At 57.2% G+C, this 26955-nt stretch overlaps 12 protein-coding genes across 12 annotated transcripts; 7 read left to right on the top strand and 5 right to left on the bottom strand.

Moving 5' to 3' along the window:
• Window positions 1-630: 630 nt before the first annotated feature.
• On the top strand, window positions 631-1492 carry B0H64DRAFT_157830 (uncharacterized protein). The gene has a single exon (XM_062798535.1). It carries the CDS (start codon window positions 790-792, stop codon window positions 1234-1236), a length of 447 nt encoding a protein of 148 aa, XP_062659380.1. The 5' UTR covers window positions 631-789; the 3' UTR covers window positions 1237-1492.
• B0H64DRAFT_323375 (peroxisomal carrier) lies at window positions 1452-3462 on the bottom strand (the record flags this gene model as incomplete). The annotated part of the gene is made up of 6 exons (XM_062800606.1): window positions 1452-1487; window positions 1553-1655; window positions 1719-1770; window positions 2423-2698; window positions 2753-3303; window positions 3359-3462. The coding sequence occupies 6 exons, from the start codon at window positions 3460-3462 to the stop codon at window positions 1452-1454; spliced, it is 1122 nt and encodes a 373-aa protein (XP_062659379.1).
• Window positions 3463-4746: 1284 nt separating this feature from the next.
• On the top strand, window positions 4747-7663 carry B0H64DRAFT_417479 (uncharacterized protein; the record flags this gene model as incomplete). The annotated part of the gene is made up of 5 exons (XM_062805248.1): window positions 4747-4764; window positions 4829-5178; window positions 5242-5467; window positions 5526-5839; window positions 5890-7663. 5 exons carry the CDS (start codon window positions 4747-4749, stop codon window positions 7661-7663), a joined length of 2682 nt encoding a protein of 893 aa, XP_062659378.1.
• Window positions 7664-8431: 768 nt separating this feature from the next.
• Window positions 8432-10547, bottom strand: B0H64DRAFT_157725 (uncharacterized protein). Its single transcript, XM_062798534.1, has 2 exons — window positions 8839-10547; window positions 8432-8784 (listed from the first exon to the last, which is right to left on the bottom strand). Exons 1-2 carry the CDS (start codon window positions 10359-10361, stop codon window positions 8667-8669), a joined length of 1641 nt encoding a protein of 546 aa, XP_062659377.1. The 5' UTR covers window positions 10362-10547; the 3' UTR covers window positions 8432-8666.
• Window positions 10548-12549: 2002 nt separating this feature from the next.
• Window positions 12550-14126, top strand: B0H64DRAFT_157641 (uncharacterized protein). Its single transcript, XM_062798533.1, has 2 exons — window positions 12550-13983; window positions 14043-14126. Exon 1 carries the CDS (start codon window positions 12823-12825, stop codon window positions 13798-13800), a length of 978 nt encoding a protein of 325 aa, XP_062659376.1. The 5' UTR covers window positions 12550-12822; the 3' UTR covers window positions 13801-13983; window positions 14043-14126.
• A 1108-nt stretch (window positions 14127-15234) lies between these two features.
• Window positions 15235-16690, top strand: B0H64DRAFT_417477 (dehydrogenase-like protein; the record flags this gene model as incomplete). The annotated part of the gene is made up of 7 exons (XM_062805247.1): window positions 15235-15298; window positions 15354-15408; window positions 15472-15619; window positions 15781-16308; window positions 16365-16393; window positions 16455-16547; window positions 16594-16690. 7 exons carry the CDS (start codon window positions 15235-15237, stop codon window positions 16688-16690), a joined length of 1014 nt encoding a protein of 337 aa, XP_062659375.1.
• On the bottom strand, window positions 16574-17334 carry B0H64DRAFT_157574 (tRNA-splicing endonuclease subunit Sen15). The gene has a single exon (XM_062798531.1). The coding sequence runs from the start codon at window positions 17280-17282 to the stop codon at window positions 16803-16805; it is 480 nt and encodes a 159-aa protein (XP_062659374.1). The 5' UTR covers window positions 17283-17334; the 3' UTR covers window positions 16574-16802.
• Window positions 17335-17349: 15 nt separating this feature from the next.
• B0H64DRAFT_157549 (uncharacterized protein) lies at window positions 17350-19505 on the bottom strand. Its single transcript, XM_062798530.1, has 2 exons — window positions 17697-19505; window positions 17350-17639 (listed from the first exon to the last, which is right to left on the bottom strand). Exon 1 carries the CDS (start codon window positions 19397-19399, stop codon window positions 17777-17779), a length of 1623 nt encoding a protein of 540 aa, XP_062659373.1. The 5' UTR covers window positions 19400-19505; the 3' UTR covers window positions 17350-17639; window positions 17697-17776.
• Window positions 19506-20081: 576 nt separating this feature from the next.
• On the top strand, window positions 20082-21376 carry B0H64DRAFT_396616 (mitosis protein DIM1-domain-containing protein). Its single transcript, XM_062803829.1, has 3 exons — window positions 20082-20367; window positions 20462-20508; window positions 20569-21376. The coding sequence occupies exons 1-3, from the start codon at window positions 20304-20306 to the stop codon at window positions 20887-20889; spliced, it is 432 nt and encodes a 143-aa protein (XP_062659372.1). The 5' UTR covers window positions 20082-20303; the 3' UTR covers window positions 20890-21376.
• A 301-nt stretch (window positions 21377-21677) lies between these two features.
• B0H64DRAFT_157485 (uncharacterized protein) lies at window positions 21678-23071 on the top strand. The gene has a single exon (XM_062798529.1). The coding sequence runs from the start codon at window positions 21998-22000 to the stop codon at window positions 22982-22984; it is 987 nt and encodes a 328-aa protein (XP_062659371.1). The 5' UTR covers window positions 21678-21997; the 3' UTR covers window positions 22985-23071.
• A 331-nt stretch (window positions 23072-23402) lies between these two features.
• Window positions 23403-25576, top strand: B0H64DRAFT_359870 (uncharacterized protein). Its single transcript, XM_062801689.1, has 3 exons — window positions 23403-23890; window positions 23964-24931; window positions 25009-25576. Exons 1-3 carry the CDS (start codon window positions 23792-23794, stop codon window positions 25271-25273), a joined length of 1332 nt encoding a protein of 443 aa, XP_062659370.1. The 5' UTR covers window positions 23403-23791; the 3' UTR covers window positions 25274-25576.
• Window positions 25577-26054: 478 nt separating this feature from the next.
• B0H64DRAFT_417472 (Yippee/Mis18) lies at window positions 26055-26560 on the bottom strand (the record flags this gene model as incomplete). The annotated part of the gene is made up of 2 exons (XM_062805246.1): window positions 26055-26288; window positions 26462-26560. The coding sequence occupies 2 exons, from the start codon at window positions 26558-26560 to the stop codon at window positions 26055-26057; spliced, it is 333 nt and encodes a 110-aa protein (XP_062659369.1).
• Between the last annotated feature and the right edge of the window lie 395 nt (window positions 26561-26955).

Below are 26955 nucleotides of genomic sequence, written 5' to 3'. Positions count from 1 at the left end.
AGGGATGGAGGAGTTCGTTGAGACGGAGTCGAGGAACCGAACCTGGCAGGGTGCAGCAAGGAAGGCCAGCCAACCGAAGAGCGGAAGAAACGGGAGACGCACGGAAGTCAAGGGAGAGTGGATCCCGTGTGCCCCAAGCTTGGGCACAGCCGGGCGCTGGGCGGCTGGGTCACCCGCTAACGTTAGCACTATCACAAGCGCAGGAGCAAGCTCCACAGGGGATGTTTCGCCTTCCCTTCCACCCTTCCAGAACCACATGGACGCCCGGGACAATTTCGAGCTTCGTGATCACGGAATCACCTACCGATGAGACTCCGTCGGGGATTTCGGGAGAAAGCTCCACGATCTCGGAGAATGGAAGACTAAAAGGGCACCTGGTTTCAGCCCGTTTTGTTTGCGCATAAAGCGCCTGGAACCTGGGCCTTGTTACCCAAACCCTCCGGACAGGCAGTTGCTTGGCTATAGAGTACATTTTTGAAAATAGGGGTTGTCCCCAACCGAGACGGGCTCCTCCGCCATGTGGCGCTGCTGCTCACAACACTAAACATCAGATGAGCGGCACATGAAACGACCCGACAAAAGGGACTGTGTGAGTTTGTCACGAGGGCACAAGCTACAATAGGCAACAGAACAGAGTCGCTCGTATGAGCTTACTCAAGAGCATTGCGGCTGAGCGGCATAGACCTGAAAGTTGCCATAGCCCTGAAGGCCAAAAGCAAGAGTGGCATGCTGCATGCATCATCAGTCGGGCATAGACAAGACAGACACGATCAGCTGCGAAGGTGAGAAATGAGCGTCGTTATAGAGCTATTTTTGCTGGGCTCGGGAGCGAGCTGTTGGTTCCTTCTACAAGGAAGTATAGGAGCAGATACTGAACTGCGTGGTCGTCATCTGAAATGTAGCCTCGCTTTCATGCACCCGTTGTCTTTCGGAGGAAGATCAGAGGTGTTTGGTAATAGAAAGGCTGGTCCGTCTCGGCACGATATAATCCTTCAGCAGATTGAGCATGGAGAAAATAGCTCAGAGCTGTACACACTAATGCCGTTCGTCGTCATGACGCCCCCAGAGATGCCCGCAATAAACGCAAACAAGGGTCAAGTTCAACCACAAACAGGAGAGAGGGTCGGGTTCCCCATCGTCAGCGCTCAGCACACAATCAACATCACACACCTTGTCGGGCTGGCTTGGGCTGGTCTCGTCCTAATCAGGCCGTACCCGCAAGCGAGGAGAGGATAGCACACCCCGGCAGATCCGCCTCTGCGCGGAGGCCAATGCATTCCGTTTGGGTTTGATCGAAATGACGCCCTAGATAACACCTCGAAAAGCCGGCCCAGTGAGCGGTGGTGTAAAATATCGTCACCGCCTTAGAATCCCTCCTTCGTAAGAGTCATGTCCGAAGATGTGTTCCCTCTCCCAACCGTTGCGCGCCGCTAGCAAAAAGGAAAATCGATTTAGGCAGTCTCCCTCTTGCCCTCCTTGAACTCCTTCTGTAGATTTGTTAGCGGCACGGGTCTTTCGTCGTTCATTGCGTGGTCGTGTCGGGTTTGCGTACCAGAGCCTTCGCGGTGCCGTGGAGCGCATGCCTGTGGTTCCTGCGGAACTTGGGGTCGGTGCCGTTCAGCGAGGGGTACCTCTGGGTCTTAGGCTTCTTGATGCTGTTGTGGTCTCGCGATTAGTTTCCCCGTTGCGGCGCCGAGTCGGTTCTCGAGTGTGCGTACCCGTTCCGGTGCGCCTTGCGCGACTGGTTGTGCTGAGACGAGTTCTTGGACTCTGCAAAATCGTCAGTATCAATCAAGAGAATGCTGGCAATAGGGAGGGCGACATACTGGCCATTGTAGAGGATTTTGGCTCCGACTGAAGTTGACTGAGTCTGGGAAGCTGGGGTGCAAGGTTCAACAACTCAGATTGTCGCTTGCGCACAAAAGTGGGAGAAAGAAATTAGGGCCCGAATTTGGTGGCTGTGGCTGTTGCGGGGCTGAACCGTGGCGCAAGGGTATTGAATACACCGAGCAAACGTAAATTACGGCGAGACGGGAATTGCAACCCGAAACCCCGACACAACTCATGGCAATTACAGCAGAGGTGAGCAAGAACAATCGTACGAATTTTGATTATCATACCCAAAACTAGAATCTATATGCGCTATTCATATACAGAGGCAAACACCCCGTCTCCACCAACAACACCAACAAGCCGCCGACCGTGCGTTATAATACAGCAACAGTATTTCACGACTCTTCAAAGATACCATGAGCTCGGCCGAAACATCCAGATGGCCGTTTATTTAACAGTGACAGGAGCTACGAGCTTAGCCGCAGCCGCCAGATCACCAGCCTTTCCGAGCCTCCGCGATCGCATGACCTGGAGATACCGGACGAATAAGATAAACATGAGCTCGACGCTGTAACGCCGATGTTAGTACCAGGCGCCAAATGCACATGCACGGTTTGCAGAACGTACCGCTCCTTCGTCATCATCAGGATGCCCTGTACCAACAGTCCCTTGAGGATCTGCGGCCCAATGCCCTTGAACAGACTCCTTGGTCCTTCGTTTGCAATAATAAATTGCATGACCTCGATGAAGCTCTTGAACGGCTTCCCCTGCCGCGCCGGGGGTGGCTTCGACTGCAGGCCGACCTTGGCCACGATCAGGGGCTGGGTGACGATGGTGGCGAGCGCCTTGGACATTGCGCCGAGGGCTCGAGGCTATGTTAGCCTTCTAGTAAGCAATCACAACGGGGTTTTGCGCTTACCGAAAGCCTCCAAGGGCGACAGGTTCTTCTTCCCCGGGAAGAGAACGTCCTTCAACCTCTCATAGGCTCCGTATGTGATAGACGGGTTGATTACCAGCACCAAGCTCGCCTTCAGCCCCCTCCACAGCCCGGACACGCCATCTTCACCCTCGACCACTTCGCGCGCAGTGTCGATAAAGCCCTTCCTCTCCCCCTTGCTCTGCGTTTGTTGCCGAGTTGTGATGACGGCGACGGGGATCGTGAAGAGCTGCGCAAGCGCACCGGCAGCGGCGCCGAGGGACAGCTCAACGACGGTGGATGGCTGGCCTGCCGCCTTGGCGTACTTGAGGTAGAGGGTGCGAACAATGGAGTACCAGTAAAAGTAGGCGAAGTTGGTCGAGGCAACACCCAGCAGGGAACCGCCCATGCCGGCGTACAAGCCCGCGACACCCTCGGCGGAGGCGATCTTGGACACGGCGTCCCATGTACCCTTGTAGTGCGCCTCATCGGATTTCTCGTCGGTCTTCTCGGCGTCGGTCGGCTTTACTTGAACCTGGAGCTTCGTCTTGATGCTGTATCGCCATGCTGGTTAGTCACTGCATGCGCCGGGAAGTGTAGTTGACGTACAGGTCGAGGGGGTAGACGAGCGCATTGGCGAAGACCGCGCCCGCGGCACCTGCCGTCGCTTTACCCCATGGCCCAATTGGGGCGGGCTTTGACTGCGCGGCCATTGCGATGTCCTCTAGTCCTCGTACAGGACTTGGCGGCGGGTTTCGCGCGACGTCGTGGGCTCGAGTGTTGCCGCGGTGATCGGAGGGGAAGGTGTTCTGTGTAGGCGCGTGATGGGAGTTTGGTGTACCAAGGTACCTGCCGGGTATTCAACCGCCGATGACGGCAATTGCCTCGGCTGCGCACGGCAAAGTCACAAGGAATGAAATGTCGAGATACACGGTTGCACAGGATAGCAAACACACCGACGAGGCCAAAATGAATAATTAAAACGACAATGGCGACAATGGCAATAGGGACGGCGACATCAAAGGAGCCCGCCCCTTGTATTTGACTCGTGCCCGTGGGCCTGTGATAGTTATCGGGACTGTGTAGCCGTCAACCTCGGCAGGTGAAGACCTCCACTATTCGGGACAAGCAGCGAGACCTCCATTGCCCCGCATCGTTAACCCCGGCCTGGCGCGCCTGGGTCACCTTTCCAGATCGCGGGCACTTGCATACAATCCAATTTCAACAACAGATCCTCGCTTTTTGCGACTTGTATCTGTTCTTAGGTTATCCAGCGTTTCTCATACCTCACCCTTTTTTGAGATTAAACACTTCGTTCGTACTCGAGTCTGGAGCCGTCTCTTATTTCAAACATGTCTGTACAGGTAAATCCTTGATGCGGGGTCTACGATGGAAGCACAGGTCGGCCACCCTCAAGGTTCTCCTGTTGAAGAGACCACAGTGGGATGGAATCCCCAGGATTCTTTTCGCATCTTTTCGCACCTTTTTCGCAAGCCTCTCGTACATAGTAATTACCACTTCCCAGCGCCCTCTCGCAATATGGAAGGCCTCCCTTTCCCTTTCCCTTTGGGCAACCGGGCCCTAACAGCGAATTATCTGTCTGCCCTGCCTGAGAACTCCAACGCAGCGCCCACAGGCAGGAGGCAGGAGGGGTGAGCAAACCAGCCTTAGGTAGCGCTTGCCTTGGGTCTCTTATCTCAGCTCCCGCAACACCATACCCCACCGATGGCAACCACTTGCAGGTTCATTGGCACATCCATTACCAAGATGCGGTTCACCTTTAGCATGTTAGTTAGGGTCACTACGCATATTAACGAGCAACAACAAAGTTTTTCAAGATTGTTTTCTTTTTGACCTCTATTGTCACACCGCCGAATTGTCCGTTTCCGTCTTCCCCCATACGGAACACGCCCACAAAAGGACGTGGAATTCGTGGCTTGCAATTGGAAACTTCAAGACTGTCGTCGCGGATGTGACGTTCCTCGGCCCAATAAGCAATGGAGGCCCAAGCCAGAGTTAGAATTCCCTGTAGCAGGTCCGGCACTTTTTTGGGTCCGTTGAGTCTGACAGCGACACCAGGAACACGAACGTCTCCTGAGCGAGGCCCACGGAGAAGACGCTTTAAAACACGCCATCGCCGCTGCCGAACTGTATATGCAGGCTGCTAGCAAGTCGAAATCTCGGGAAGACCGCAGACGGCTAAGCAACAAGATCACCGAGCTCATTGCCCTAGGGGAGCGTCTTAAGGCCAACGCCAAAGTTGCCAGCAGCGCCTCTCGACCACCTGTTCCCGAGTCTACCCGGCCCCTGACCACAGCGGAGAAGTCGGCTGTTCTTGAAGCATCACGACTACATGGAAATGTGTTCCTGCCATGGGAGCGTGCCCCGGATCCACAGAGCTTCCGCGATGCCGGCGGTCCTATTTACACGTAGGTAAAGGCGTGAGGCGAACAGCCTTTGTTTCCCTCTGCTAACTCCTCCCCAAACCCCAGTGACCCTTCGCCGTTCTCCCTCTCCCCTGAGCAGCTAGCTATTTTTGCCGGTTGGCGGCGCCCTACTGAGCTTCCAGGGTTCGGAGATGGAAGTGGCCAAGGAGACCAAGAACAACTCATGACCACTCAGGCGGAAACGGACCTGGCGCAGGATTTGGCCACAGATTGTTCCGTCGTAGCTAGCCTGTGTGCTGCTGGTCGCCACCTTGGGTCTACGAAAGGCTCGGTTAGCAGCTATACCCGATACCCAACCCCTGAGTCATGACTAACACGTGCCGAGCTAGTTACTCAGTTCGCTAATGTACCCATTTGACGACGAGAGGATACGCCCGACCGTCTCTAAGAACGGGAAGTACGTGTTCCGCATGTACTTCAATGGAAGCTGGCGCAGCGTCGCAATCGATGACCGTCTCCCCGCGTCCAAGACTGACCGCACTCTGTATGTCGTCGACCGGCGCAATCCTCGGTTGATATGGCCGGCTCTAGTCGAAAAGGCATACCTGAAGATACGCGGCGGTTACGACTTCCCCGGCAGTAACTCGGCAACGGACCTACATACTTTAACGGGATGGATCCCTGAGCAAATCTTTCTTTTGAGGTAAGCAAGTGGTGGTATCATAAAGTAAACTACTGGCCTAACTTATTTAGTGACGAACTCGAACTTGATGAAACATGGTCTAGGATCAAGAAGGGCTACGATGATGGGAATGCAATTCTTTCCCTCGGAACAGGGAACATCCCACCTGAGGAGGAGAAAGCGTTGGGTTTGGTGAGGGAGCACGGGTATGCAGTCATGAACCTGAAAAAGGAGGATGGCTCCCGTTTGTTGCTCATCAAGAACCCCTGGGTTGATAGCTTGGTTTGGACGGGTCTTGGGTGCTCAGCGACCCTCAAAGTGCACACAGTTGGAGCGTCTGACGGCGCACCCAACCAGTTCTGGATGGCCATCGAGGATGTGCTCCAACACTTTGACTCGCTCTACGTCAACTGGAATCCGGCCATGTTCACCCACCGGCAAGATCACCACTTCAAGTGGGCAATGGGCGACAAGACGGAGGAGTTAGTATTCACACACAACCCGCAGTACAGTGTGCTCTCTCCCTCTGGTAGCCCTGTCTGGGTCCTGCTCAACCGTCACTGGCAGGACGGCGAGCTCGAGATACTGCGCCAACGCAAAGTGGACAAGGACCGTAGCAGCACCTCCTTAGCAACCGTCTCGATGCAGCTCGGCTTCATGGCTCTCGCGCTGTACGCCACCTCGCCCCCTGGCACCCGCGTCCCTCTGCCCGACATCACCCGCCGCCTCCACCAAACCACCTACGTTGACAGCCCCAACACGCTCCTCCGCTACACCCCGGCCCCCGGTACCCCTCAAACGCTCGTGATCACCCAAGCCGAGCTGCCCCTCCCGAGCTACTCCTTCACCCTGTCTTTCTTCTCCCACAACCCCTTAACCATCACCCCGGCCCCGCACCCGCTCCCGTACAACACCTCGGTCGCCGGCTCCTGGACGCGCCGCACCGCCGGCGGCAGCGCCTCGCACCCAACCTACTACACCAACCCGCAATACGCCCTCACCCTCACCAACCCCTCCCCGATCAGCCTCGTGCTGAGCACCTCAGCCCACGACCTGCCGCTGCACGTCGCCGTGCTCTTCACGCCGGACGGCGGGCGCGTCATCTCGCCCTCGGGGCGCGACATGCTGTGCTCCAGCGCCGAGTACGCCCGCGGGTGCGCCTCGGCCGCCCACCCGCGCCTCGACTCGGGCGTCACGTACGCCGTCGTGCTCTCCACCTTCGAGCCCGGCCACCTCGCCCCCTACACCCTGCGCGTCTCTGCCGCGTCCCCGCTGACCCTCCGCCCCTTGCCCGCCGACGGCGCCGGCCGCCTGCGCTCGTCCCTCCCGCCCTGCCCGCCCCCGGGCCGCCGCCCGGGGCCCGTTCGTCTCCGTGCGAGGGTTGTTCCCGCGCGCCTGACTCGCGTCAGTGTGCATGTGAGCGCTGCGCCGCTGGGGAGGGGTGCTCGTTCCAGTGCCAGTGCCAGTAATGGTAGTGGTAGTGGCGGCGGCGGCGGCGGTGGGAGCGCGGTACGCGTGGCGCTAGAGGTGGGCAGGGGGGCACACCGCACCGTGCTGGCGCTGTCGCGGGAGGGCGAGTTTGCGGACGCGGCCATGGGCCTGCGCACGGCCGAGGTGCGTGTTGAGAACGGGGAGGCGCTGGCGGCGCGCGGTGGGCTGTGGGTGGTGTTGGAGCAGATTGGGGGTGGGGCGGCTGCGTATGGTAATGGTGGTGGTGGTGGTGGTGGTGCTGCTGATGGTGGGAGTGGGAGTGGGAGTGGGAGTGGTGCTGGGGGGGTGCAGGTTGAGGTGTTGAGTGACGGGGCGGTGGAGGTGGGTGGGTGGGAGAATGCAGATGAGGACTGAGTTTGTGGTTTGTGTGGTCTGGCATTGGTAGAGGCGGTTCGATGGTGGTTGGTTATAGGGATACGGTTCAAGCTGCTGTATTGTTTTGAGGTGTATAGGCCGATGGATGATTAGGCCTACTGGCATAAATTAGGAAGGCTCAACAGGAATTAACATACGAACACATCGGTTTTAGAGAGAGTGTCCAGGTGTTTTCAAGCAGAGCTGGAATCACACACATCCCGATCCATTTTTCCAAATATACCTACCTCGGTTTACACCACGCGCAATGGCAACATAAATCTGCGGCACTCAACATGGATATTCTAGCTATTGAAGCTCTCCTCCTATTGCCAAGTGGCCAAAACGGCCAGCGAGTGTTGTGCCTTGCGCCCTTTCACTCGCGCAAGCGGCATTCCCGCTTTCCCACGCAGCTCGTTCGACATCCTCCACGGGACTCATTCGAAGGGTTGACCATCGCTCCCTTGCTCCTTGTGCCTTACCCCTTGACCCCTTCCTTGCCTTCCCTTCCCATCCCATTTTCATTCCTCCCATTTTACCCCCAGTGTCAAATGAAGCAAGGAAAACGTGGTATATGACGTGAACATAAAAAAAGCACAGCCGTAGACGCCCCTCAATCCCGGTATCATCCCATCCCGCCCAGTTCGAAATATCTGGGGTAACTCGCGAAACACCCTCAGCAGGAAGAAGACCTGGCCGAGCCTGGACGTGCCTGGTCTTCCCTCCGGTTCGCCGATAAACGCCGTCGTGTCAAAAAAGAAAATGGAAAGAAAATAAGACCGCTACCAAAGAGGGGCGGAAAAGAGAACGTAGAGCTTCCATCGCGGGGAAGCAAACAGCAGCAGTAACTGCGCCCTGCGCCCGGCCTGAAGCCGTCTCTGCGTATATACAGCCCGTCTGGCAGGAACAGACGTCGGCAGAGGTGGCCGCTGTAGCGACCACGGCGAGAGGTATATGAAGGTAAACGAAGATTCGACCCGAAAAGAAGAACCAGAGTAGGGTCTTATGCCGCGACTCCTCTTCGCCTGCGGCCGCGGCTTGGCCCGTCGGGCCTTTGCGCAAGCACATCGCGGAGGAGAGGATCGTCCTTGTCTTTGTCCACGTGGTGGACTCGGACATGCCTTGTAGCTGTCAGTCCAAGATCAAAGACGGGAAGAGTGGAAGCGAGGACGCACCTTTGGAGGTTGTCTGGCCTGGGATACCTATGGTCTCTATCTGGACAAAATGGGCAGATGTAGCCTGGTGATTCATGAACGAGACCATGTCGGATCATCTCGTTCTTGCGCTTGAACCCTTTACCGCCTTCGGCACGGGGACAGCCCGGGACGGGGCAGTAATGCGGCCGTGCCGAGGAGTGCACATTTGCGTGTGAGTTGAGCAGATATTGCGTCTGGAATGCCGGTGCGTTGCAGCCGGGAACTTTGCAAACGTAACTTCCCACCGTCTGAATACCGTCCAAGCTCATCCGGTCGAGACCCGGTGCCACTGGCGGAGAACCAGATTGATGCGAGCCTGCTGCCTCCGGGGAGTTACCGGCGTAATCATGGGACTGATGCAAACCGTTCGGTTGGTGGTAGTAGTACCTAGGGCTGATGGTTGGGGGGGCAAGCGGGTGGGTCGGAGAGAGCGGGTCGCGATGAGGCTCGGCGGGCGGTATGGGAGGCGACGCAAGCTGAGAGTGCAGGGGCGGAAAACGCGTCATATTAGCTGGCGGCGAGCCGGCGAACCCGTGGTGTGAGGAGCTCCTCATACCGTTTCCTACACCATGGTTGTTCGCGAGTTGGGGGATATCCCCAAGTTGGGATCGGATAGAGGGTAGTGTCTGTGCATTGCTCTCGTATCGCGGTGAATTGAGGAGGGGCGGCAAACCCTCGCTATGGCTGTTGGAGTGTATGCTGGCAGTCGGTGACCTCATATCCATCCTCTGCGATGAGGGCGTTTGCCCCGTCCCCCCCGGCGAATACATGCTGTGAGGAGAGGGCATGGTGGGCGGGGGATTCCGCTCGTTTTGTCGAAATTCAGTTCGTCTTGTGTGGATTGCCATGGAGGGCGTAGATACTGGGTGCGCTTTTCCGCCCACCACATCATTCTCGGTAACAGGCGGTGTCGGTCCTGCATCGGGCTCTGGCTCCGTAAACGCAGCCAGGGCGCCCGCTGCTAAAGACTTCAGATCCAACGCGCCCATGTCCTCTTCGGTAGAAGAGCTTGAAGCCTTCCCCTGGATGCCGGTCTCTTTTCCGTTTATCCTGCTCGATCCTTCACGATCCTTCTCTTCGTCGACTTGTTGCTCCTCGGGGGAAGCGTCACGGGCAGACATAGAATCTGCACGGAGCCCTGAGTCCTCTGCGTCCCCTTGGTCCTCCGGGTCCTCTGAGTCTTCGGTCTTGTCGGTTTCCGATTTCCACTCGAGATTGAGATCCGCTGCGTAGGCCGCAGTTCCGCGCCGGTACTCGTCAAGATGACCCATCAAGATGACATCGCCCTGGCTCGGCCTCGGCCCTCTCCGACGTTTGGACTTCTTCTTTCCGCCGGGAGGACTGACAGGGGACGGGGAGAGGGTGGGGGCCGGACTCGGCGATAGTTGCAGCGTGGGATGTCGCGGCTCCAACAACGGGCTGTTCTTTGGTAATACGTCATCAGGATCGTACAGGTCGCTAACCGGGACTTGTGCAGAATGGGAAGCGGCGTCCGTACGCATTGCTTCTTCGAGGAACACTCGGTGTTTTGACTCATAGAGCAATCGCGCATTAGCTCGCCATCGATGGCTGAGTCGTGGACGGGAAGCCGAAGCAGCAAGACCCGCAATTCCACACTCGACTCGGGTCGTCTCCGAAAGGAGTGTCCTCCAAAATTCGACTCCTCCAGCTTTCTTTTCCCGGAAAATCCGGTGGAGGCGGCCGTCCCCGGTGTGTCAAAGGGCCAAGCCGAGACAGCCTGGGGAGCGGGAATTCCCAAGTGCAGCTGGGCCCCAGGCGCGCGAAAGGCGGGGAGCGGTCATATAACAGCCGCAAAGTAGGCGGACAAGGACGAGAGACTAGGGCCGAGGCGGCGCAACACAGTGGGGAGCTGCTCAAAGGACGTGTGTTGGATTGAGAAGAAAGAAGAGCGGAAGCGACCCCGTGACTGATTGATGGAGCGGGGGATTCCAAATTGCAAACTTGTCGGGGTGGGAGTGAGGGGGGTGGCTGGGTTCCCCGGTGCGAGAATGCGGCTCAAGGGCCGTAACGGCTGGGGGTTGTTCGGCACCACAAGAGCGACGGGCAGGTATGGTTAAAGAGGGTGGTTGCTCGAATAAATGAACCAGGTTAGGTACCCAGGGAGCGACGGTCGTGGTATTTCGAGCTCCCCTCCGACGGGTACTGCAAACTCCAAAATACGGACGTTGCTCGGCAGGTTGGGTGTCGGCACAATCAATCGTTTCGATCGTCGAACAGGAGCTGCGGCTCATGGGGAGCTTTGCTGCAGCCGGGGGGGATGAGGCTCAGGTCGTTGAGCCGCACCTAATGACAGCAGCAGGTTTGGGCGCCGAGCTACCTAACCCAGGCCAGGTATGTATGGGTATTACTGGATTGTACCTAGGTCGCGAGTTAGTGCACGCCGCGGATTTTCGGACTCGGCGGTTGTACTTGGTGATGGAGGGCAACCCCTTTCTCGGACGCGTAACCTGCGACGACTTGGCCTTGGTCTTGCGCACAGAGTAAAGTCGGATGCAACGCGGCGAGGGCGACATGTGTGTGAAGTGAAGGAAGGGGAACGGAACGAGGTATCATCAGTGGGCAGGATGCACTGTTGAGGCACTTGAAAATGCGGGGACCCTGGTTGGGTGCCATGGGATGGGCCGACGGGGGGGGAGCTCTTCGAGACCCGCCCCTCCACAGGGCCCGGGCATTCCAGTTCAGTCCTCGGTCGCTCTTTCTGTGCAGAAAACGACCAACAGATGGGATTCCGGCTCGCCTCAGGTTCAGAGTTTTATTAGAAGGAGCACCCTTCCTTCCCCGTCTCGCCCCATTCCCCCTTTCCCCAATTTCCGAGTTTTTCACCACGTTGCTGGGTGTGGTAGGAGGAGGCTGGCACTTACAGGTTGTGCGCAACTCAGTCCGACCACAGGACTTTTTTTTTCTTTCTCGAGTAGGTCCAAGTCCAATCCATATTCGATATCATGTTTATACTTGTAGATGAAGCGAGGCGACGTTTCCGCAGGGCTTGGGCCACGAAGCTCCTCGAGGCGATTTCCGCCGCACACTTGTTGACTAGGTACCATTGGTTCACTCTCATTGCTGACCCCGACGGGCGCGGAACCCCCTGACGCCAGCGTGCTCGCGGCTGGGTTGGGTATGTGGCGTCATCTCATCTCCTAACTAGTTCGCATCTGGCGCCGAGATGGGCTCCCTTTGGGCTCACAACCCACGGGCAACTCGTTGTCTCGGGCCTCTATTTTGTGCGCTATATGATTATCAGCGCGTGGTGAAGGGGGCCCAGCATGCAACGACAAGACAAATTATCGTCTCGTATCACCGATGGCTGATAACTCGCAGCATGGGGAAATCTGCTAACCGGCGAAAATCCATTCAGGTCTGGGGTTGCGGGAACTCTGGGCTGGAACCCCCCGCATTCATCAAGCCGGCCCGGGTCGATCCCAGGAACGGAGCACTGGGAGAGCACAGCATAACGACCTAACCGTTCAGAGCCAGCCCCAAATTCCGCCCATCTCATCACGAAACAACGGCGCCTCGATCCGCCCAACTTCTCTACGAAACAAGGCAGCCCTGACTGTCTTGTTTAGAACAATCGACACTCTTCTTTACGAGAAACCCATCAGGAAAACCAGCCTCAAACCAAATCCCTGCCCGACTATGTCGACCAATCAACCGGCCCGTCTTCTCGGCCCTCTCGGTCTCGCTGGGGCCACTGGAGCCAAGAAGAGCCGCGGCCTCATCGGTCGATAGCGCCATGACGGGTCAGTCCGAAATCCATGCCGGGAGCTTGCCGCTCTCAGCCAAGTGCCAGCGGAGCCCCAAGAGTTTCTCGCACTGCAACCTCAGATCGCTTCCATTCCCAGCAAAGTTTCCTTTCCGAGCCAAGAAAATGCCCTCCGAAGATTTAAGCCGCTATCCCCTGCCAGGAACACCGACGACAGCAAAGGGGCCCGCGGCGTGTCAATGTTCCATGCAGACCATCACACCCAGGTCGGTGACCAGTCACCAGCCTTTCCGCCCGCAGGGACGGCAGGTAGCATTCTGCGGAGCGTAATCGGACGCTGCAGAGTAAGCATTCGAGCGGCGGGCTCGGCCGAGTTGGTCACTCCCCCGTTCGAGAGGCCTCACGGCTCCGCCCTTGTCTCGGCTTCCTTCAGCCCTTTGAGTTTTCTCCGTCCCGATGTTTGTTGGGGGCTGGGCCTTGTTGGGCATGAGCCGCTGCATCGGTGCCCTCTGTACGACATGGATGAGAGAGGGCCGCTGCAGCGCAGAACCTGCAATGACATCCACTTCGCTGGTGAGGGTGAGGCGAACACGAGATTGGCTCTCGGTGTTCTCAAGCATCGACTGGTCCCACCAAATGCTGCCGTAAGATTCGCCCGCTCTTCAGCGACGGCTCGCATCCAAACTTTGGCAAGACGAGGCGTGTCACCTGCTATCGCTCCCTATCGAGGATTCGGCGACCTTGATTGGGGCCATGGACCAGCACATGTACCCCGAGCGGGACGCCATGCAGCAATCGATTTCGAGTTTAGCCGTTCTCTGTGCCGAGTGTCTCAGCCGCGAGACAAGCAGCGGTGTCACTGGTGCGCGCGTGGATGTGTGACCGTGGGCGAGCCTCGGAGAGGACGGCCTCGAGTCCAGTGTAACAAAACGTCGCGGAGGACAGGCGAGAGCAGTTGGGGCCCATCCGAGCGGCGTCCTCGAAACTTTCAACATTTTATATTGGCCGCGCCAAATGCAAAAACTAAAAACGCGATTGCAGAGTTTCTTTCCTTTACCCCCGGCGAAGACTTCCTGCGCTCGCCCAACTCACCATATTCCGATGCTCCTCTTCAGCCAGTCGTCGTTCACAAGGAGTTGTCCGCGGCGAAAGGAGAGACAAGATGCCCCCATGGCGGATCTCCGCGTGCCGCTTGGGTTCCAACTTCGTGGTTGTAACACCGTCCCCAACATTGGGTGATACCGCTCAACGAGACCTCTCCATCCGGCTGCCGCGGCAGTTACCCGAGTCGACCGATTGTCCCTCTCACCCGTCTGCCATGTGGCTACCTTACTCGAAAGAGGGCATCCATTCGGAGCCCCTGGAAGACCGCCCTCTTCCTTCATTTTTGCCCAATACTTGTCGGTTTGCTTCATCCGCCGCTCACTCACTTCAGTCACAATAGCTAAGGGACCAAAAGTCTGGCCCAGCGAGGAGTTAGTTAGATCGATAGTTCCTCCCTCGGTTCTCGTCACAATCTCAAGCCCCGTTTTCCTTTTTGTCTAGCCTCGATTACGAATGCTCTATCATTCAACGCTCGTTTCTGCCGACAAGATCGCAGACCACTGTTGTTCTCCGTCCAAACCAAACCGACGTACCGGCTTTCGAGCTAATCCCTCGTAGGGCCATGTGCCTATGCCTAGAATGTCGGGATCGACGTGGTGACATGAAGAGTGTTGTTAATGTTCTTCTGGACAAAGGTATAAATCGCACCGACGACCTTGACTAGTGGAACCATCTTGATCGATCGGGTTAAGAGTCGCTGGATGGTTTAGTCTGGACGAATTACCTTTTTTTCGGGAAAGTCTTGTTTATTTACGCCTCTACAACAATTATGAGCAACGAGATCGACAATACCGGATTGCGTGAAGGGGAAGTGTGAGGATTTCCGCACCTTCAGACTTAGACCGATCGAGCCTTTCGTAGTTGCCCTCGCTATCATCGATGTAGAGTATCAACTCCTCAGTTTGGAGGCTCAAGTCTCTTCAAAAGTTGCTGGATATTTTTCTTGCTCAACACATGAAGACTATCGTGGCCTTCTGGAAGGATCGACTCCAATGGATAGCAACAAGTTCACGTCGTGTGCTCCTCAAACGACAACGACCCCGCCGAGTCCCTCCTTTTATGCGATCCCAACTCCATAGGCGATCAGGGGCAGAACGACTGGCAAAGAAAATCAACGGTATCTTCCCTTCGTTTTTCTAGGAATTCGCAATATTTCTAGTATGAGACGGAGCTAGCTCCGAAATCGCAACTTCGGATCTCGGGATGCCGCGGCCTTGGTCCACTGCCTCTGCCTCGGTCAAAGCGGTCGTCGCCCGGTCCCCGCACCGGGATGGAGCCAACCGCAACAGGCGGGGTGAATTCGTAGGGCATGCATCACTAAACATTCATTACCTACGGATAACTATCAAGTAATCAAGGTTATTCATCGTCATTGGATGAGTAACGGCCCACGCCACAAGCTCGACCTTGTAATTCTACATATCAGTATCTTCTACTTATATACCGGGTCCCCAGCCCTGAATCAGCGCCGGCTTTGATTCATCCTATCTCATCATCCTCAAGACCTTGTGGGAATACACCCCGTCATGTCCGACCTCCCAGCAACCATGAAGGCCGTGGTTTTCCACGGCCCCAAGCACATCGCGGTCGAAGAGCGGCCTGTCCCCAAGCGCAAGTCGCCTCACATGTCCCGATATCTTAAACACGGCGCTGACCCCGACCACAGTGCAAGGCCCCAAAGACATCATCGTCAAGGTCCAGTCCACGGCGCTATGCGGCTCGTAAGTCGGCGCCCCCTAGATGTGCCCATCCACGAGCCAGAATGTTTGACCAACCACCCGCAGGGAGCTGCACGTCTACCGCGGCCACCAGCCCTCCCCGACAGGCTTCATCATGGGCCACGAGTTCGTCGGCACCGTCGTCCAAGCCGGCAGCGAAGTGCAATCCGTCTCGGTCGGCGACAAGGTCGTCACCCCCCTTCACCGTGTCCTGGTAAGTCGAGCTTCCCTCAACCCCCCACTCAACCCCTTCACACCCACCCCTCCTTCCCCCATGGTTATGCAACCCCCTAACCCAAACACCCCTCCGCCCCCGATAGCAAAACCTGCTTCTACTGCCTGCACGCCGCCTCGTCGCGCTGCGCGCACTCGCAGCTCTTCGGCTCGCCGCAGCTGGACGGCGGGCAGGCCGAGTACGTGCGGGTGCCGCACGCCGACGGCACCGTGGTGCGCGCGCCGCCGCGCAACGAGATGACCGACGACCGCGCGCTGATCCTCATGGCCGACATCTTCCCCACGGGCTTTTTCGGGGCGCGGAACGCGTTTGAGATGTTACGCGGTCAGGACTTGGCTGTGAGTGAGGCGACGGTGGTGGTGGTTGGGTGTGGGCCGGTCGGGTTGTGCGCGATTGTGTCGGCGCTGGAGTACGCGCCGCGCAAGGTGTTTGCGGTGGATAGCGTGCCGGCAAGGTTGGAGCTGGCGAGGGGGCTCGGGGCGGAGCCGTTGAATTTTGCGGGGGAGGGTGGGAAGGAGGCGATGGTTAAGCGGGTGCTGGAGGTGACCGAGGGTCGCGGGGCGGACGCGGTGATTGAGGTGGTTGGGTTGAGCCCGGCGCTGAGGACCGCGTTTGATCTGATCAGGCCGTTTGGGGTGATTAGCAGTATTGGAGTGCATAATGCTGAGGTAAGGCTGCTGCCGTGTGGTTGGTTTGTGAGGTGATTTTGCTGATGAGTTGGCAGATTCCCTGGGACGGAAACGACGCGTATAAGTAGGTTTTCATTTTCTTCTTCTCCTTATGGCGGTGTTGTGTATGTGCTGACTGGCAACAGCAAAAACGTCAGGGTCCAGATGGGCCGCTGCCCGGTCCGGTCCATTTTCCCCGAGGCGCTGCCGGTGTTGGTGAAGAACCAGGACAAGTTCAGGTAGGCGAACCCATTGCTTGAGGAAGCTGTGTGCTAATGGTCGTAGCTTCATGTTCGACAAGATCATGCCGCTCTCGGAGGCGGTTGAGGGATATGACTTGTTTGACCAGATGAAGGTGCAAAAGGTGATCTTCAAGCCGTGACGAGAGAATTCGCGTTGAGTGCGCGGGGAGATGAGCCCTTGGCTGCCCATAGTCTCGTAGTCCCAAACAGAAAATCTTTTTGATAGTGTTTAAGGATGGTGTGCAAGACAGCTCAGTTCTGCCTCGGCTTCACAAGGCCGTCAAAAATCCAGTAGTAGGTGACGGTCGAGTCGTCCTGGACGGTCGCGAGCAAGATCCGCTTCCCACGCTTCGAGCCCCTCCAAAGCCTCCATTCCTCCTCACTGCCATCCTCCTCCGTCGGCTCCAGGTCTGCGCCGCCCGGTGGAATAGCCTCGATGGCGTCAAACACGGCGGCGAACTGAGCCGGGGACCACTTCTCAGATAGGTGTAGTGGTAAGACCCATTCGACCTCAGGTTCTTGCGGGATGCGCTCTCCTAGCTCCTTCTCGGCCTTGATGATATCGATCTGCTCATCCGGGTGCACATAAAGCCGCTTTGGGGGGAGCCCGTAAATGAGTGACCTCGGGAGAGTATCCTGTGTGTGCTGGTGTATCCTTGTCCAATCGTGTTGGTATTCCAGATTGTTTAACACCACTTTTGTGAGCGCTTCGATATGATCCAGCGACGCCATTGTGAGTATAAATCCTGCCGATGGGTGTGTGGTTGACGAGAAGTTGGTAATTGTCAAGTTTTGGACGAATTTGTTGATGGAGTGGGACTGTATTTTGTAACACATTACACAGTATTGTACGAAATACAGATCTGTACTCTGTTTGCTTTCCACTTTGTTACATCACGTGACGGTCGCATCTACCTGTAAGGTCGACTCATTGCCCGTCACTTCCATCTTCCGCTCCTCATGTTGCTTGCCAGTAAACGTCCGTGTTTCTGGCGTTCTATTAATGAGTACCTCAGGTATCTAGGTCTCTATTTCTCACAGGAGAGTAAAAAACCGCCGCGGCCGGATGGAGACGAGGACGATTGCTTTCTACGGGCCCCGTCAGAACGAGTCGTCCCTTGTACCAACTGATCAAACAACTCCTACACAATGTACCTAGGTATGAAGGTATGTTGCAATCGGTGTGAGGCATGTACAACCCAAGTTCGAAAGCTCACAATAACCAGCTACTTTATCAACTCCACATCCTCCGTACTGGCAGCTACCTCGAGCACGTCTAGGAGCTTGTTGAGGTCAGAGAATATTTCCCGCGAGAATGTCTCGGATATTTGGTTTTTGTTGTCTCCATCGTGGAACCGACTGCCACCGTACATTGGGACCGGATCGAGGCAAGTGAGGCAGCGACACACGAGGTTAGCGAGCCGGTCTCCCGCGTGAAGGGCCAGGCGCGTTTTGGCGATTTCGATGATTGTCTCCTTGATTTCGTTGGGGTCCTGCGTGAACAACTGGGCCAGGTCTACGTCTCCGTCGAGGGGAATTTCAACTTTGGTGTCGAATTCTTTCTCGCAGAACGCCGCCTGATATGCGTCGGACAACCTCGAACCCCCCGTCGTCTCGTCGAAGGACACCAGTGGCTCCCAGGTCAGCAACTCCAACATGCACACACCAAGGCTATATATGTCGTGGCCGATGTTATATTTCTCGACTGTGTTGGTTTGGTGCCGTTGCGGATGTTGGTACATGATCCGGTGAGGGGCCCCTTCCCCTATGACCCTGGTGGCCTGAACGGTGGTGCGAGCGTTTTGCCAGCCCGAGAGGAAGAGGTCAACAACGCTGGGAAACCCAGCCCGGCCGGCCCTGTCCATCTCGCCTCTCCAATCCTGGGGAATGACGAGTTCACCCGTCCGAATTTTCCACACCTTTGGCACAGCCAGGAGGAGGTTACCCGGTCGGATATGCTTATGCACGACGTTGATCCTTGGCTTGTGCGCGTGCAAAACCGCGAGGGCAAGCTGATAGCACAAACGCACACGAATAGTGAGAGACGGCGCCGTCGCCGCAGCCTCATATACGTCGCTCAGGGTGCAGAGTTCACGGGTGGGGTCCGGGTGCTCGAAAACTAGGCGCATTGTCTTGGAACTCTTGTTCCTCTCGTATCCCCTGAGTCTCGGTATATGCCAGTGTGGTAAGGCCCCCGAGAGCGCCGCAGAGAGGACTCGCATGTCGCTATCGTTCTCAGCCCATGTGCTTTCGTTACTGGCCAGCGTCTCCCAGAGAACTTTGGCGACGCCACTTTCATTGGCCCCAAAGGCCGTGTAGGAGACACGAGCGACCGAGATGGCGTCGCCAATCGAGGAAACCTCGGGCGGGTCGCCGACAACTTTCATCTCACCGGGTTGGATCAGGAGGTAGAAGTCCCCCCTGGTAGCCGCATCAGCTCTGATGACGGCCTGGTCAAAGTCCCGGAAGCTGGTTCGGTAGCTTTCCACTATTTTTGCGAGCTTCCTATTTGCCTGTGGGTGGAAGTACTTGAAGGGAACTCCTCTATTTTGGTTCTTGACGACTTTCTCGATCGCTGGTGGGATGCTCTGGAGTTGCTGATAGACGCGCTGGAACTGGACTTCGAGGTCTTTCCTCCTCTCTGCAGGGGCGCTCAGGTCGCGGACCACCTTCTGCGCAATCTCGACATCGGTCTGGAGAGCGACGCGTTTGCTTGTGATGCCGAACTCGGAGAGATCTGCTGCCAGAGCCTCGGCGACCTCTTGCTCTTCGATTCTCTCCTCGATTTTGCTCCAGACTTCGATGATTATCTCCGCAGCGTTCGCTGCCGTCAACAGGATCTCGGCCATGGCGGGGGTGTTTGTTTGTCGATGGATGAGAAGGTTGGCAGGCTCTTACAGGAGGCAAGAAGCCAGCGGCATGCTCAACTGCATCTATTATATAAACAGGACAAGGCTATCAGGGTGAAGCGAGACGGCCAGCATCGAGCGGGCGCCAATCATTTCAACCGAGAAGGCCAAAAGGAGCGTCCCACCACGGCTGCCCACCAGTCTGCCGAACCCCTAAGCAGTTTCAACACACCTACAGATGTATTTGCGCCAACCGCATAGGTATCCCGCCTTGTGTTTGTGACATGGCATTGGGTGATTACCCAGGTAGGTATCATGGCGAGCCTCCCGTAGGTGGTGCCCAGCACTTGTTCTTTTTGACATGTTGTTTCCCATCCATCATCCCAACACAGCTCACCGAGGCTTTTGAGACAAGATAGCAACCTACCCCCACAGATTCCTTCAGGCCTCGCTAGGAATTGGCTGGTGGTGACGACCTACGGCGGCGTGAAAGACTGCCCGCTGCAAACAAATGGTCGCCCGATTGATGATTGGGACGAGGAAAATAATTCTTGGCCGGTAACTCGACGACTTCTGACTCAAAATGTCAGCCCTAGATTAACAAACGTGGAATGGGGATGTAGGGAGCTCGGCATCTCCATTTCGCCCGGTCTTTCATCTTATTTCTCTCGGTGAGGGTTGCCTGACCTGTGGGTGACAGAATGGTAATTTACGGTACCAAACATCCCTGCATTACACCTCTGAAATCAAGGCCCAGTCACACATCGGTCTGTGGATGGACAGCCTCATGCACCGCGGGGCATCCATCATCTCTCAGCCTCAACAAATATCGGCATCAACGAAATCAACGACATCAACTTGCACATAACAACCTCAAGCCTTACGCCTTACCCACACCGACAAAATGGGTTCCGTGCTCCTCCCGCATTTGCCCTCTGGTTGGCACGTGGACCAGGCCATCGTCTCAGGTTAGTGTCAACTCACCACTCCAAATCATCTCTCGCTCGTTGCTCACAAGCCGAAACCAAAGGTGGACTCTCCAGCAGCTAACTTCGGCCACAGAGGAAGAGCGAGTCGTCGTCATCCGCTTCGGGCGCGACCATGACCCGGTAAGATCTCCCAGCCCTCTCTGCAGCATACCCCCCCAACCAACTAACCCCATTCACCAGGACTGCATGCGGCAGGACGAGGCGCTGTTCAAGATCGCAGAGCGGGTCAAGAACTTCGCCGTCATCTACCTGTGCGACATCGACCAGGTGCCCGACTTCAACGCCATGTACGAGCTGTACGACCCGTGCTCCATCATGTTCTTCTTCCGCAACAAACACATCATGTGCGACTTCGGCACCGGCAACAATAACAAGCTGAACTGGGTGCTCGAGGACAAACAGGAGCTCATAGACATCGTCGAGACCGTGTACCGCGGCGCCAAGAAGGGCCGCGGTCTGGTGGTGAGCCCGAAGGATTACAGCACGAGACACAAGTATTAGTGGGTGGGCCTAGGCGGACGGTGGTCTGGTTTATGGGAAATGTTTGGGTGTTTGGTTGGGATATGGTTGCTCAAGACGAGGGCCTGTCTGGGATCGCGACACAACGGGGCCATTGTGGAACTTGAGATACGAACGAGGAAGCGGAGCCGTGTCTCCTGCCGGCTCAAAAAGACTACAGATTACATACTCTGTGGATGAAGAAGGAAGCTGAGAACGGAGGCGGGGCTGCATGTCGTGCCGGCTCAACGAGGCCGGAGCCGGGGAGCGGAGACGGAGGCGGAAGCGGAAGCGATCAATATTCACAAATGGATGGATCCCTCGCGAACACCGTATTTCCCGTAACTATTCCGCAATCGATTTTCGTTAACTCGGTGCTGCGGTGCACGGCAAAATCGTGCTTTGATCGGCAGCGGTCCAGAACGCCGAGATTGCCCAGACCGCCCAGCGCCAGAGCCTTAATGCGCTAGTCCTGACTCGGGCAAAGCCAACCGTTACCCCTGTCAACTCTTCCTGACTGGCCTCCTTGCGCCGTCTCTTTGCCACGCAAGCAGGCCCGCTGCTGCGGCATCGACCGAGAAGTGCGAGAGCAAGCTTTGGATCGGGACGAAAGTGTGTCGTCACTCATTGTGCCCTGCGCCCCTCGACCCGCGTGGTCGTCGCAGACGGCCCTGTTGGTCACACACTTGGATTTATTTGTTTCTCCTTCCCGCTTCCCAATTCAAGGTATCACGACCAGTTTCATTGCCGTCCAACGTCATCGCACTTTAATTCTGCTTCCCGGCCGATAAAGCCCAATTGGTCCCAGCCAACGATTATTTCCTCCCCAAGTTTTCGTGGAGCAGCCGCCCCCCCCTGAACCGGATCGAACTTTAATCGCATCCTCGTCTCCATAAAGTCTGCCGATCCCGCCTAGCATCAACAACGGACTTGGTCCGCTGGAATGCTTGACGGTTGCTTGTAATTCAAAACTTGCACCCGCCAAAAAGACTCGTCCCTCCGAATATTCTCGACGACCAAACTCGCCTCCTTCACTTTCCCTGGACATACGCAATTTGACGGGCAAGCACTCTCGCCCGTACTGTCGCCTGAGACGGCAACGACAGACGAGATGACGTCTGCAAACCATGACGAAAACCAGCCGCTGAGCCCAGGAGAGCCACGGGCGTCGGATGTGGGAGCCACCCGCGTCACGCCTTTCGAACAAACTACCCTCACGCCATCGCAAGAGCTGACCGCACCGTTCGAGAATGGCTACCACTTCCCGCCAAAATACCCTTGGAAAGAGGCCACTAAGTACGAGCTCGCGGCGTTCTGGAGGTTCTTCACCACCCCGATGGGCTTCTTCTGGACCATCTACGGCCTCAACGTCGTCGCGTGGGGCGGCATGATCTTCCTGCTCCTCTGCAACGCCGCACCCGCCATGTGCTACCCCACCTGCGACCACATCGACTCCCCGCGGCGGAAGTGGATCGAGTGGGACGCCCAGATCCTCACCTGGCTCTTCTGCGTCCCGGCCTTCGGCTTCGCGCCCTGGCGCTTCCGGGACCTGTACTACCTCCTCAAGTACCGCATCTTGAGGAAGCCCGAAGGCCTCCGCCGGCTGGCCGGCATCCACAACGGCTGGCTCCGGCTCCCGGGGACGCAGGACCTGCCCGTGGATATCGGCCCCAACAACATCACGGCCGACGTCCCCCTAAGCTGCGTGCCTATCCCGGAGAAGAAGATGCCCCAGCCGCCGTTGACCGGAACGCGGGCGCCGCCGACCAAGATGTGGAAGGTCGAGTTTGTCATCTGGTCCATGGTCTGGAACACGTTCGCCCAGTGCTGCCTCTGCGGCATCATGTGGGGCATGAACAGGTACGACCGGCCGAGCTGGGCAACCGGTTTCCTGGTGGCCATCGCCTGCCTCATCGCCATGGCCGGTGGCTATGTCATGTTTCTCGAGGGGCAGAAGGTCAGCAGATTCGAGGGCGTGCCGCTCAGCGAGCGGGACCAGGAGAGGCTGGCGCGCGATAAGGAGCTGGGCGTTCCGCACTACAACAACCTCGGGGACAAGAAGCCGAAGGAGAAGAACAAGGGGGATCCTGAGAAGTAGGGTTTTTGGGGCATCATCGGAAGAATTGGAGTTGGTTTTACAGGTTGATTTGCTTGCAACACACACGATACCCGTTTTGATGGATGGCGTTGGGAAAACAAGCGAGCACACACGGCAGAAACTACAGATAATAATTGTTAGCATTGAGTTTATTCGTATTGTTGGATTTTTCATCATTGCATGGTTGTAATCGAAAACATGGATCCATTCAGCTGCTCTTGAATCTGCGAGTCGACGATCTCGATGCCCATCTGCATGTCGCCTGTCACGCCTGTCCATCGAGGTTCTCGTTGGGTGCGGAGCTGCAAGGCCACCGAAGTCTGGGGTCGAGATGGGCCCACACAAATGGATTGCTCTTTGTTGGCCAGCAAATAGGGCAGCCTGTCAAGGGACGTGCTCTGCTTATCTCCAACCAGCGGCAGCCTATCACTCAGCAGGGCGCTGGGCTGTGGCTTCAGGCTCCACCCACCACCGGGCGGCGTCATGCGGTCACGGCGCCCAGCCTTCTTACAAAGCCCGAAACAGACGGGAGCATCACCTGCCTGGGTCGGGCTCATTCCATCGCCGCTCAACCTGGAAGAAAGGGACAACCGTCCCTCTATTCAACACCAGATTGAGGCAGTCGGCGGTGAACAAAGTTTGATACTTGTTCGTCCCGAGGCCCTAACAAGCGCTGGTTCAATCCCGCCGACCCGGTGCCTTTATCCAGGCCACCTCGATCCCCTCCTTCGCTTCTGTTCCTTCGACAGTCGCTCCGCATCCCGTCTTCCAGATTGTCGTTGAGGTGTCGCTCTCCACAACGCAGCGATGGCGACCTCAATTATCCCCGCCCGGGCCATCATCCCGTTCCTGGTGGCCATGATGCTATTCACGGGCGTCTGCAACACGCTCCTGACCAAGTATCAAGTACGTCTTCTCTTTGTCCTCTCTGCGCATGGCTCTATCGCACTCCACAGATACTAACCCCCACCGCCCCCAGGACAACCTCTGCGTGCGCGACTGCGACAACCCCGACCCGAAGAAGCGCCGGCACTTCGAGCAGCCCGTGATCCAGACCCTACAGATGTTCGTCGGCGAGATGGGCTGCTGGCTGGTCGTGGGCCTGGTCTCGCTATACCGCCGCTACGTCAAGCCGTCCTCCGCCTCCTCGACCACCTACCAGCCCATCCCCACCACCGCCGACGATGGTGACGACAACAACGACAGCGCCAACCCGCGCACCGCCGACGACAACGCCAGCATCCGCTCCACCACCCCGCTCAACCCCAGCCCCGACGACGGCTGCGGCACGAGCAACAACGCCAACGACTGCGGCGCGCCCAAGCCGCACGCCTGCCCGTCGGTGCTGCGCGGCTGGCGCGTGACGCTGCTGGCGCTGCCCGCCATCTGCGACATCCTGGGCACGACGCTGATGAACGCGGGCCTGCTGCTGGTGGCGGCCTCCATCTACCAGATGACGCGCGGCGCGCTGGTGCTGTTCGTGGGCGTTTTTAGTGTTGTCTTTTTGAGGCGGCGTTTGTATGCCTTCCAGTGGCTGTCGCTGGTCGGGGTGATGCTCGGCGTGGGCATTGTGGGGTTGGCGGGGGCGATCCAGCCGGATAAGAAGCACGCTGATGTTGGGCTCGAGCCGGAGGAGGTGAATGCCGATGCGGTGCGGGTCGTGGTCGGTGTTTTGATGATTGCGGGCGCGCAGATCTTTACGGCCACGCAGTTCGTGCTGGAGGAGTGGATTCTCGAGCGGTCGGCTATCGAGCCGCTTCGTGTTGTCGGCTGGGAGGGCGTGTTTGGCTTCTCGGTGACGTTGTTGGGTATGGTGTTGCTGCATGCGGCGATTGGCAGGACCGCGGCGGGACAGTATGGGCCGTTTGATATGGTCGAGGGGTGGCGCCAGTTCTGGGAGAACAAGGGCGTGTTTGTCTCGAGTATCCTGATCATGATCAGCATCGGGTGAGTTTTTTTTCTCCCTTCATTCTATCCCCCCCTTTAGTGTATACGGCCTGCTAACACCACCTCCCCCTCACCAGCGGCTTCAACTTCTTCGGCCTGTCGGTCACGCGCAGCGTCAGCGCCACGGCGCGCTCCACCATCGACACGTGCCGCACCCTCTTCATCTGGATGGTCTCGCTCGGCCTCGGCTGGGAGACTTTCAAGTGGCTGCAGGTCCTCGGCTTCGTCCTGCTCGTCTACTTCACCTTCCTCTTCAACGGCGTCGTCCAGCCCCCCTTCGCCTTCCTCCGCGTCCGCGAGGTCGAGGAGCTGCTGCCGGAGGAGCCCATCGAGCATAACTAGACGTGGTCGGTTGTGGTCGGAGTCGGGGCAGTTTGGGGTCGTTTATATTCGTTCGCCTGGCTGACGTGCCGTACTCGTGCGGTATGTCGGGTGGGTGGGATTGAGCTTAGGGGAGCTGACGGTGTATATATCAATCACGTCGGCGGCGTTTGGATCGTGACAGGGAAGTGGATATATAGGCAGTGTGGCGCATGGTACACGGTATCATCATCATCGTCATGGGAAAGGCGCAGACACGGGACATTTTTCGTTTTAAATTGGAATGGCTAGAACAGCATCATCTCAGATAACGGAGTATGGGCGTAAGGATATAACCAAGCAGTGTTTCATTCAGGACTGTCAAGTGAGCTCGAGGCTACCTATCTACCCAAGACCCAGGATGGGCTGTGTGTTTGCCCGGTTTCACCGTGATGCCGAGCTACTGGAGTCTGGGTTTCCCAGGCTAGTTGTCATGTCTGTTTCATGGAAAGCCCGGGTGTCCGTCCTCTATGCTGGTGATAATCGAAATAAAAACCCAAGACGCCACCCACCCTTACCCCGTTCCCCTAGCCGCAGTGATGCCCCGGTGTCTCCGTCCGCGCGTGTGTAAAGGAAAGAGAGTAAAGTAAGAAAGAAAACCAAACCACAGCCAGCCCCCATTGTATGCGTGTTTGCCCTTGGGACGTGTCCACCGCCCATCCCAGGACCAATACATGTCGTCCACCCCCCCTTCCTGCTGCACCGCCCCATACCCTCCTCCCATTCCCCTTCCCACCCCCAACCCCACCACCACCGCCCCCCCCTAGCTAACCGTGCAGAGCAGCTCGGCCTCGAGGATGAACTTGCCCTCCTTGTACTTCTCGCTCGTCTCGTAGGCCTTGTCGTACTTCCACCCGACCACCTCGCTGCACACCCGGCAGGCGATGTCGCGCACCACGTGCCGCCCCGTCGTCATGTTGCGCTCCGACGGGTCGCCCGTCTCGATGTTGACCACGCTGTTGAAGAGGTAGGCTTTGCCGTGCTGGCCGCGGAAGTTCTGTGTGGGGGGGGGGGGGGTTAGTTTGTGGTTTGGTTTGGTTTGTTTGCGGTTGGGGTTGGGGTTGGTTTGGGGGTTGAAAGAGAAGGGGGGGGGGTTGGTTGGTGGGTATGTACAAAGGAGCTGGGGAGTGCCCCGAGGGTAGGGGAAAGGGAGAAAGGAGGAGTGCCTACCCGGCTGACGATGTCCTCGTGGTTTGCAAGGTGGGCTTTGCAGCCCTTGCACCCGTAGACGCGGCTGCTGTTGAGGTAGGTGTTGTATGCTAGACCCATGGTTGGTGCTTGCGTGTGCTTGTTCTTTCGGGTTTGTCTGTTCGTCGGGAGGGATTGGGAGAGGTTGCGTCCGTCGTTGCGTGTGGACGATGTGCAATGAGGCGTATGCAGTCTGGTTGATTAGGTATCCAAGTTATCGACCGGGTCTAATAAAACGAGTATGGGCTTGAAAGTCGACAGCGGATGCAGTGAATGGTTGACGTCGATTGATGCCTTCTGCTGATGGTGCGGGGCAAGCCTCTAGTAAGTAGGCAAGCCGAGCTCACGGGAGGAAGCGGCACTGTGCGGGAATGCCTCCCCCTAAATCCGAATTCGGAGTTTGGAGGGCAGAGATGGCCAGGTCTGGAGGCCTGTTCCGGACAGCAACCTGAGGCAGAGGCAGAGTGAGGCAAGGT

Source organism: Chaetomium fimeti (genome assembly GCF_033439085.1).
Source record: "Chaetomium fimeti strain CBS 168.71 chromosome Unknown B0H64scaffold_4, whole genome shotgun sequence".
In the NCBI taxonomy this organism is placed as follows: Eukaryota; Fungi; Ascomycota; class Sordariomycetes; order Sordariales; family Chaetomiaceae; genus Chaetomium; species Chaetomium fimeti.
The sequence above is the reverse complement of the archived record's forward strand: the minus strand, read 5'-3'. Positions and strand labels throughout refer to the sequence as shown.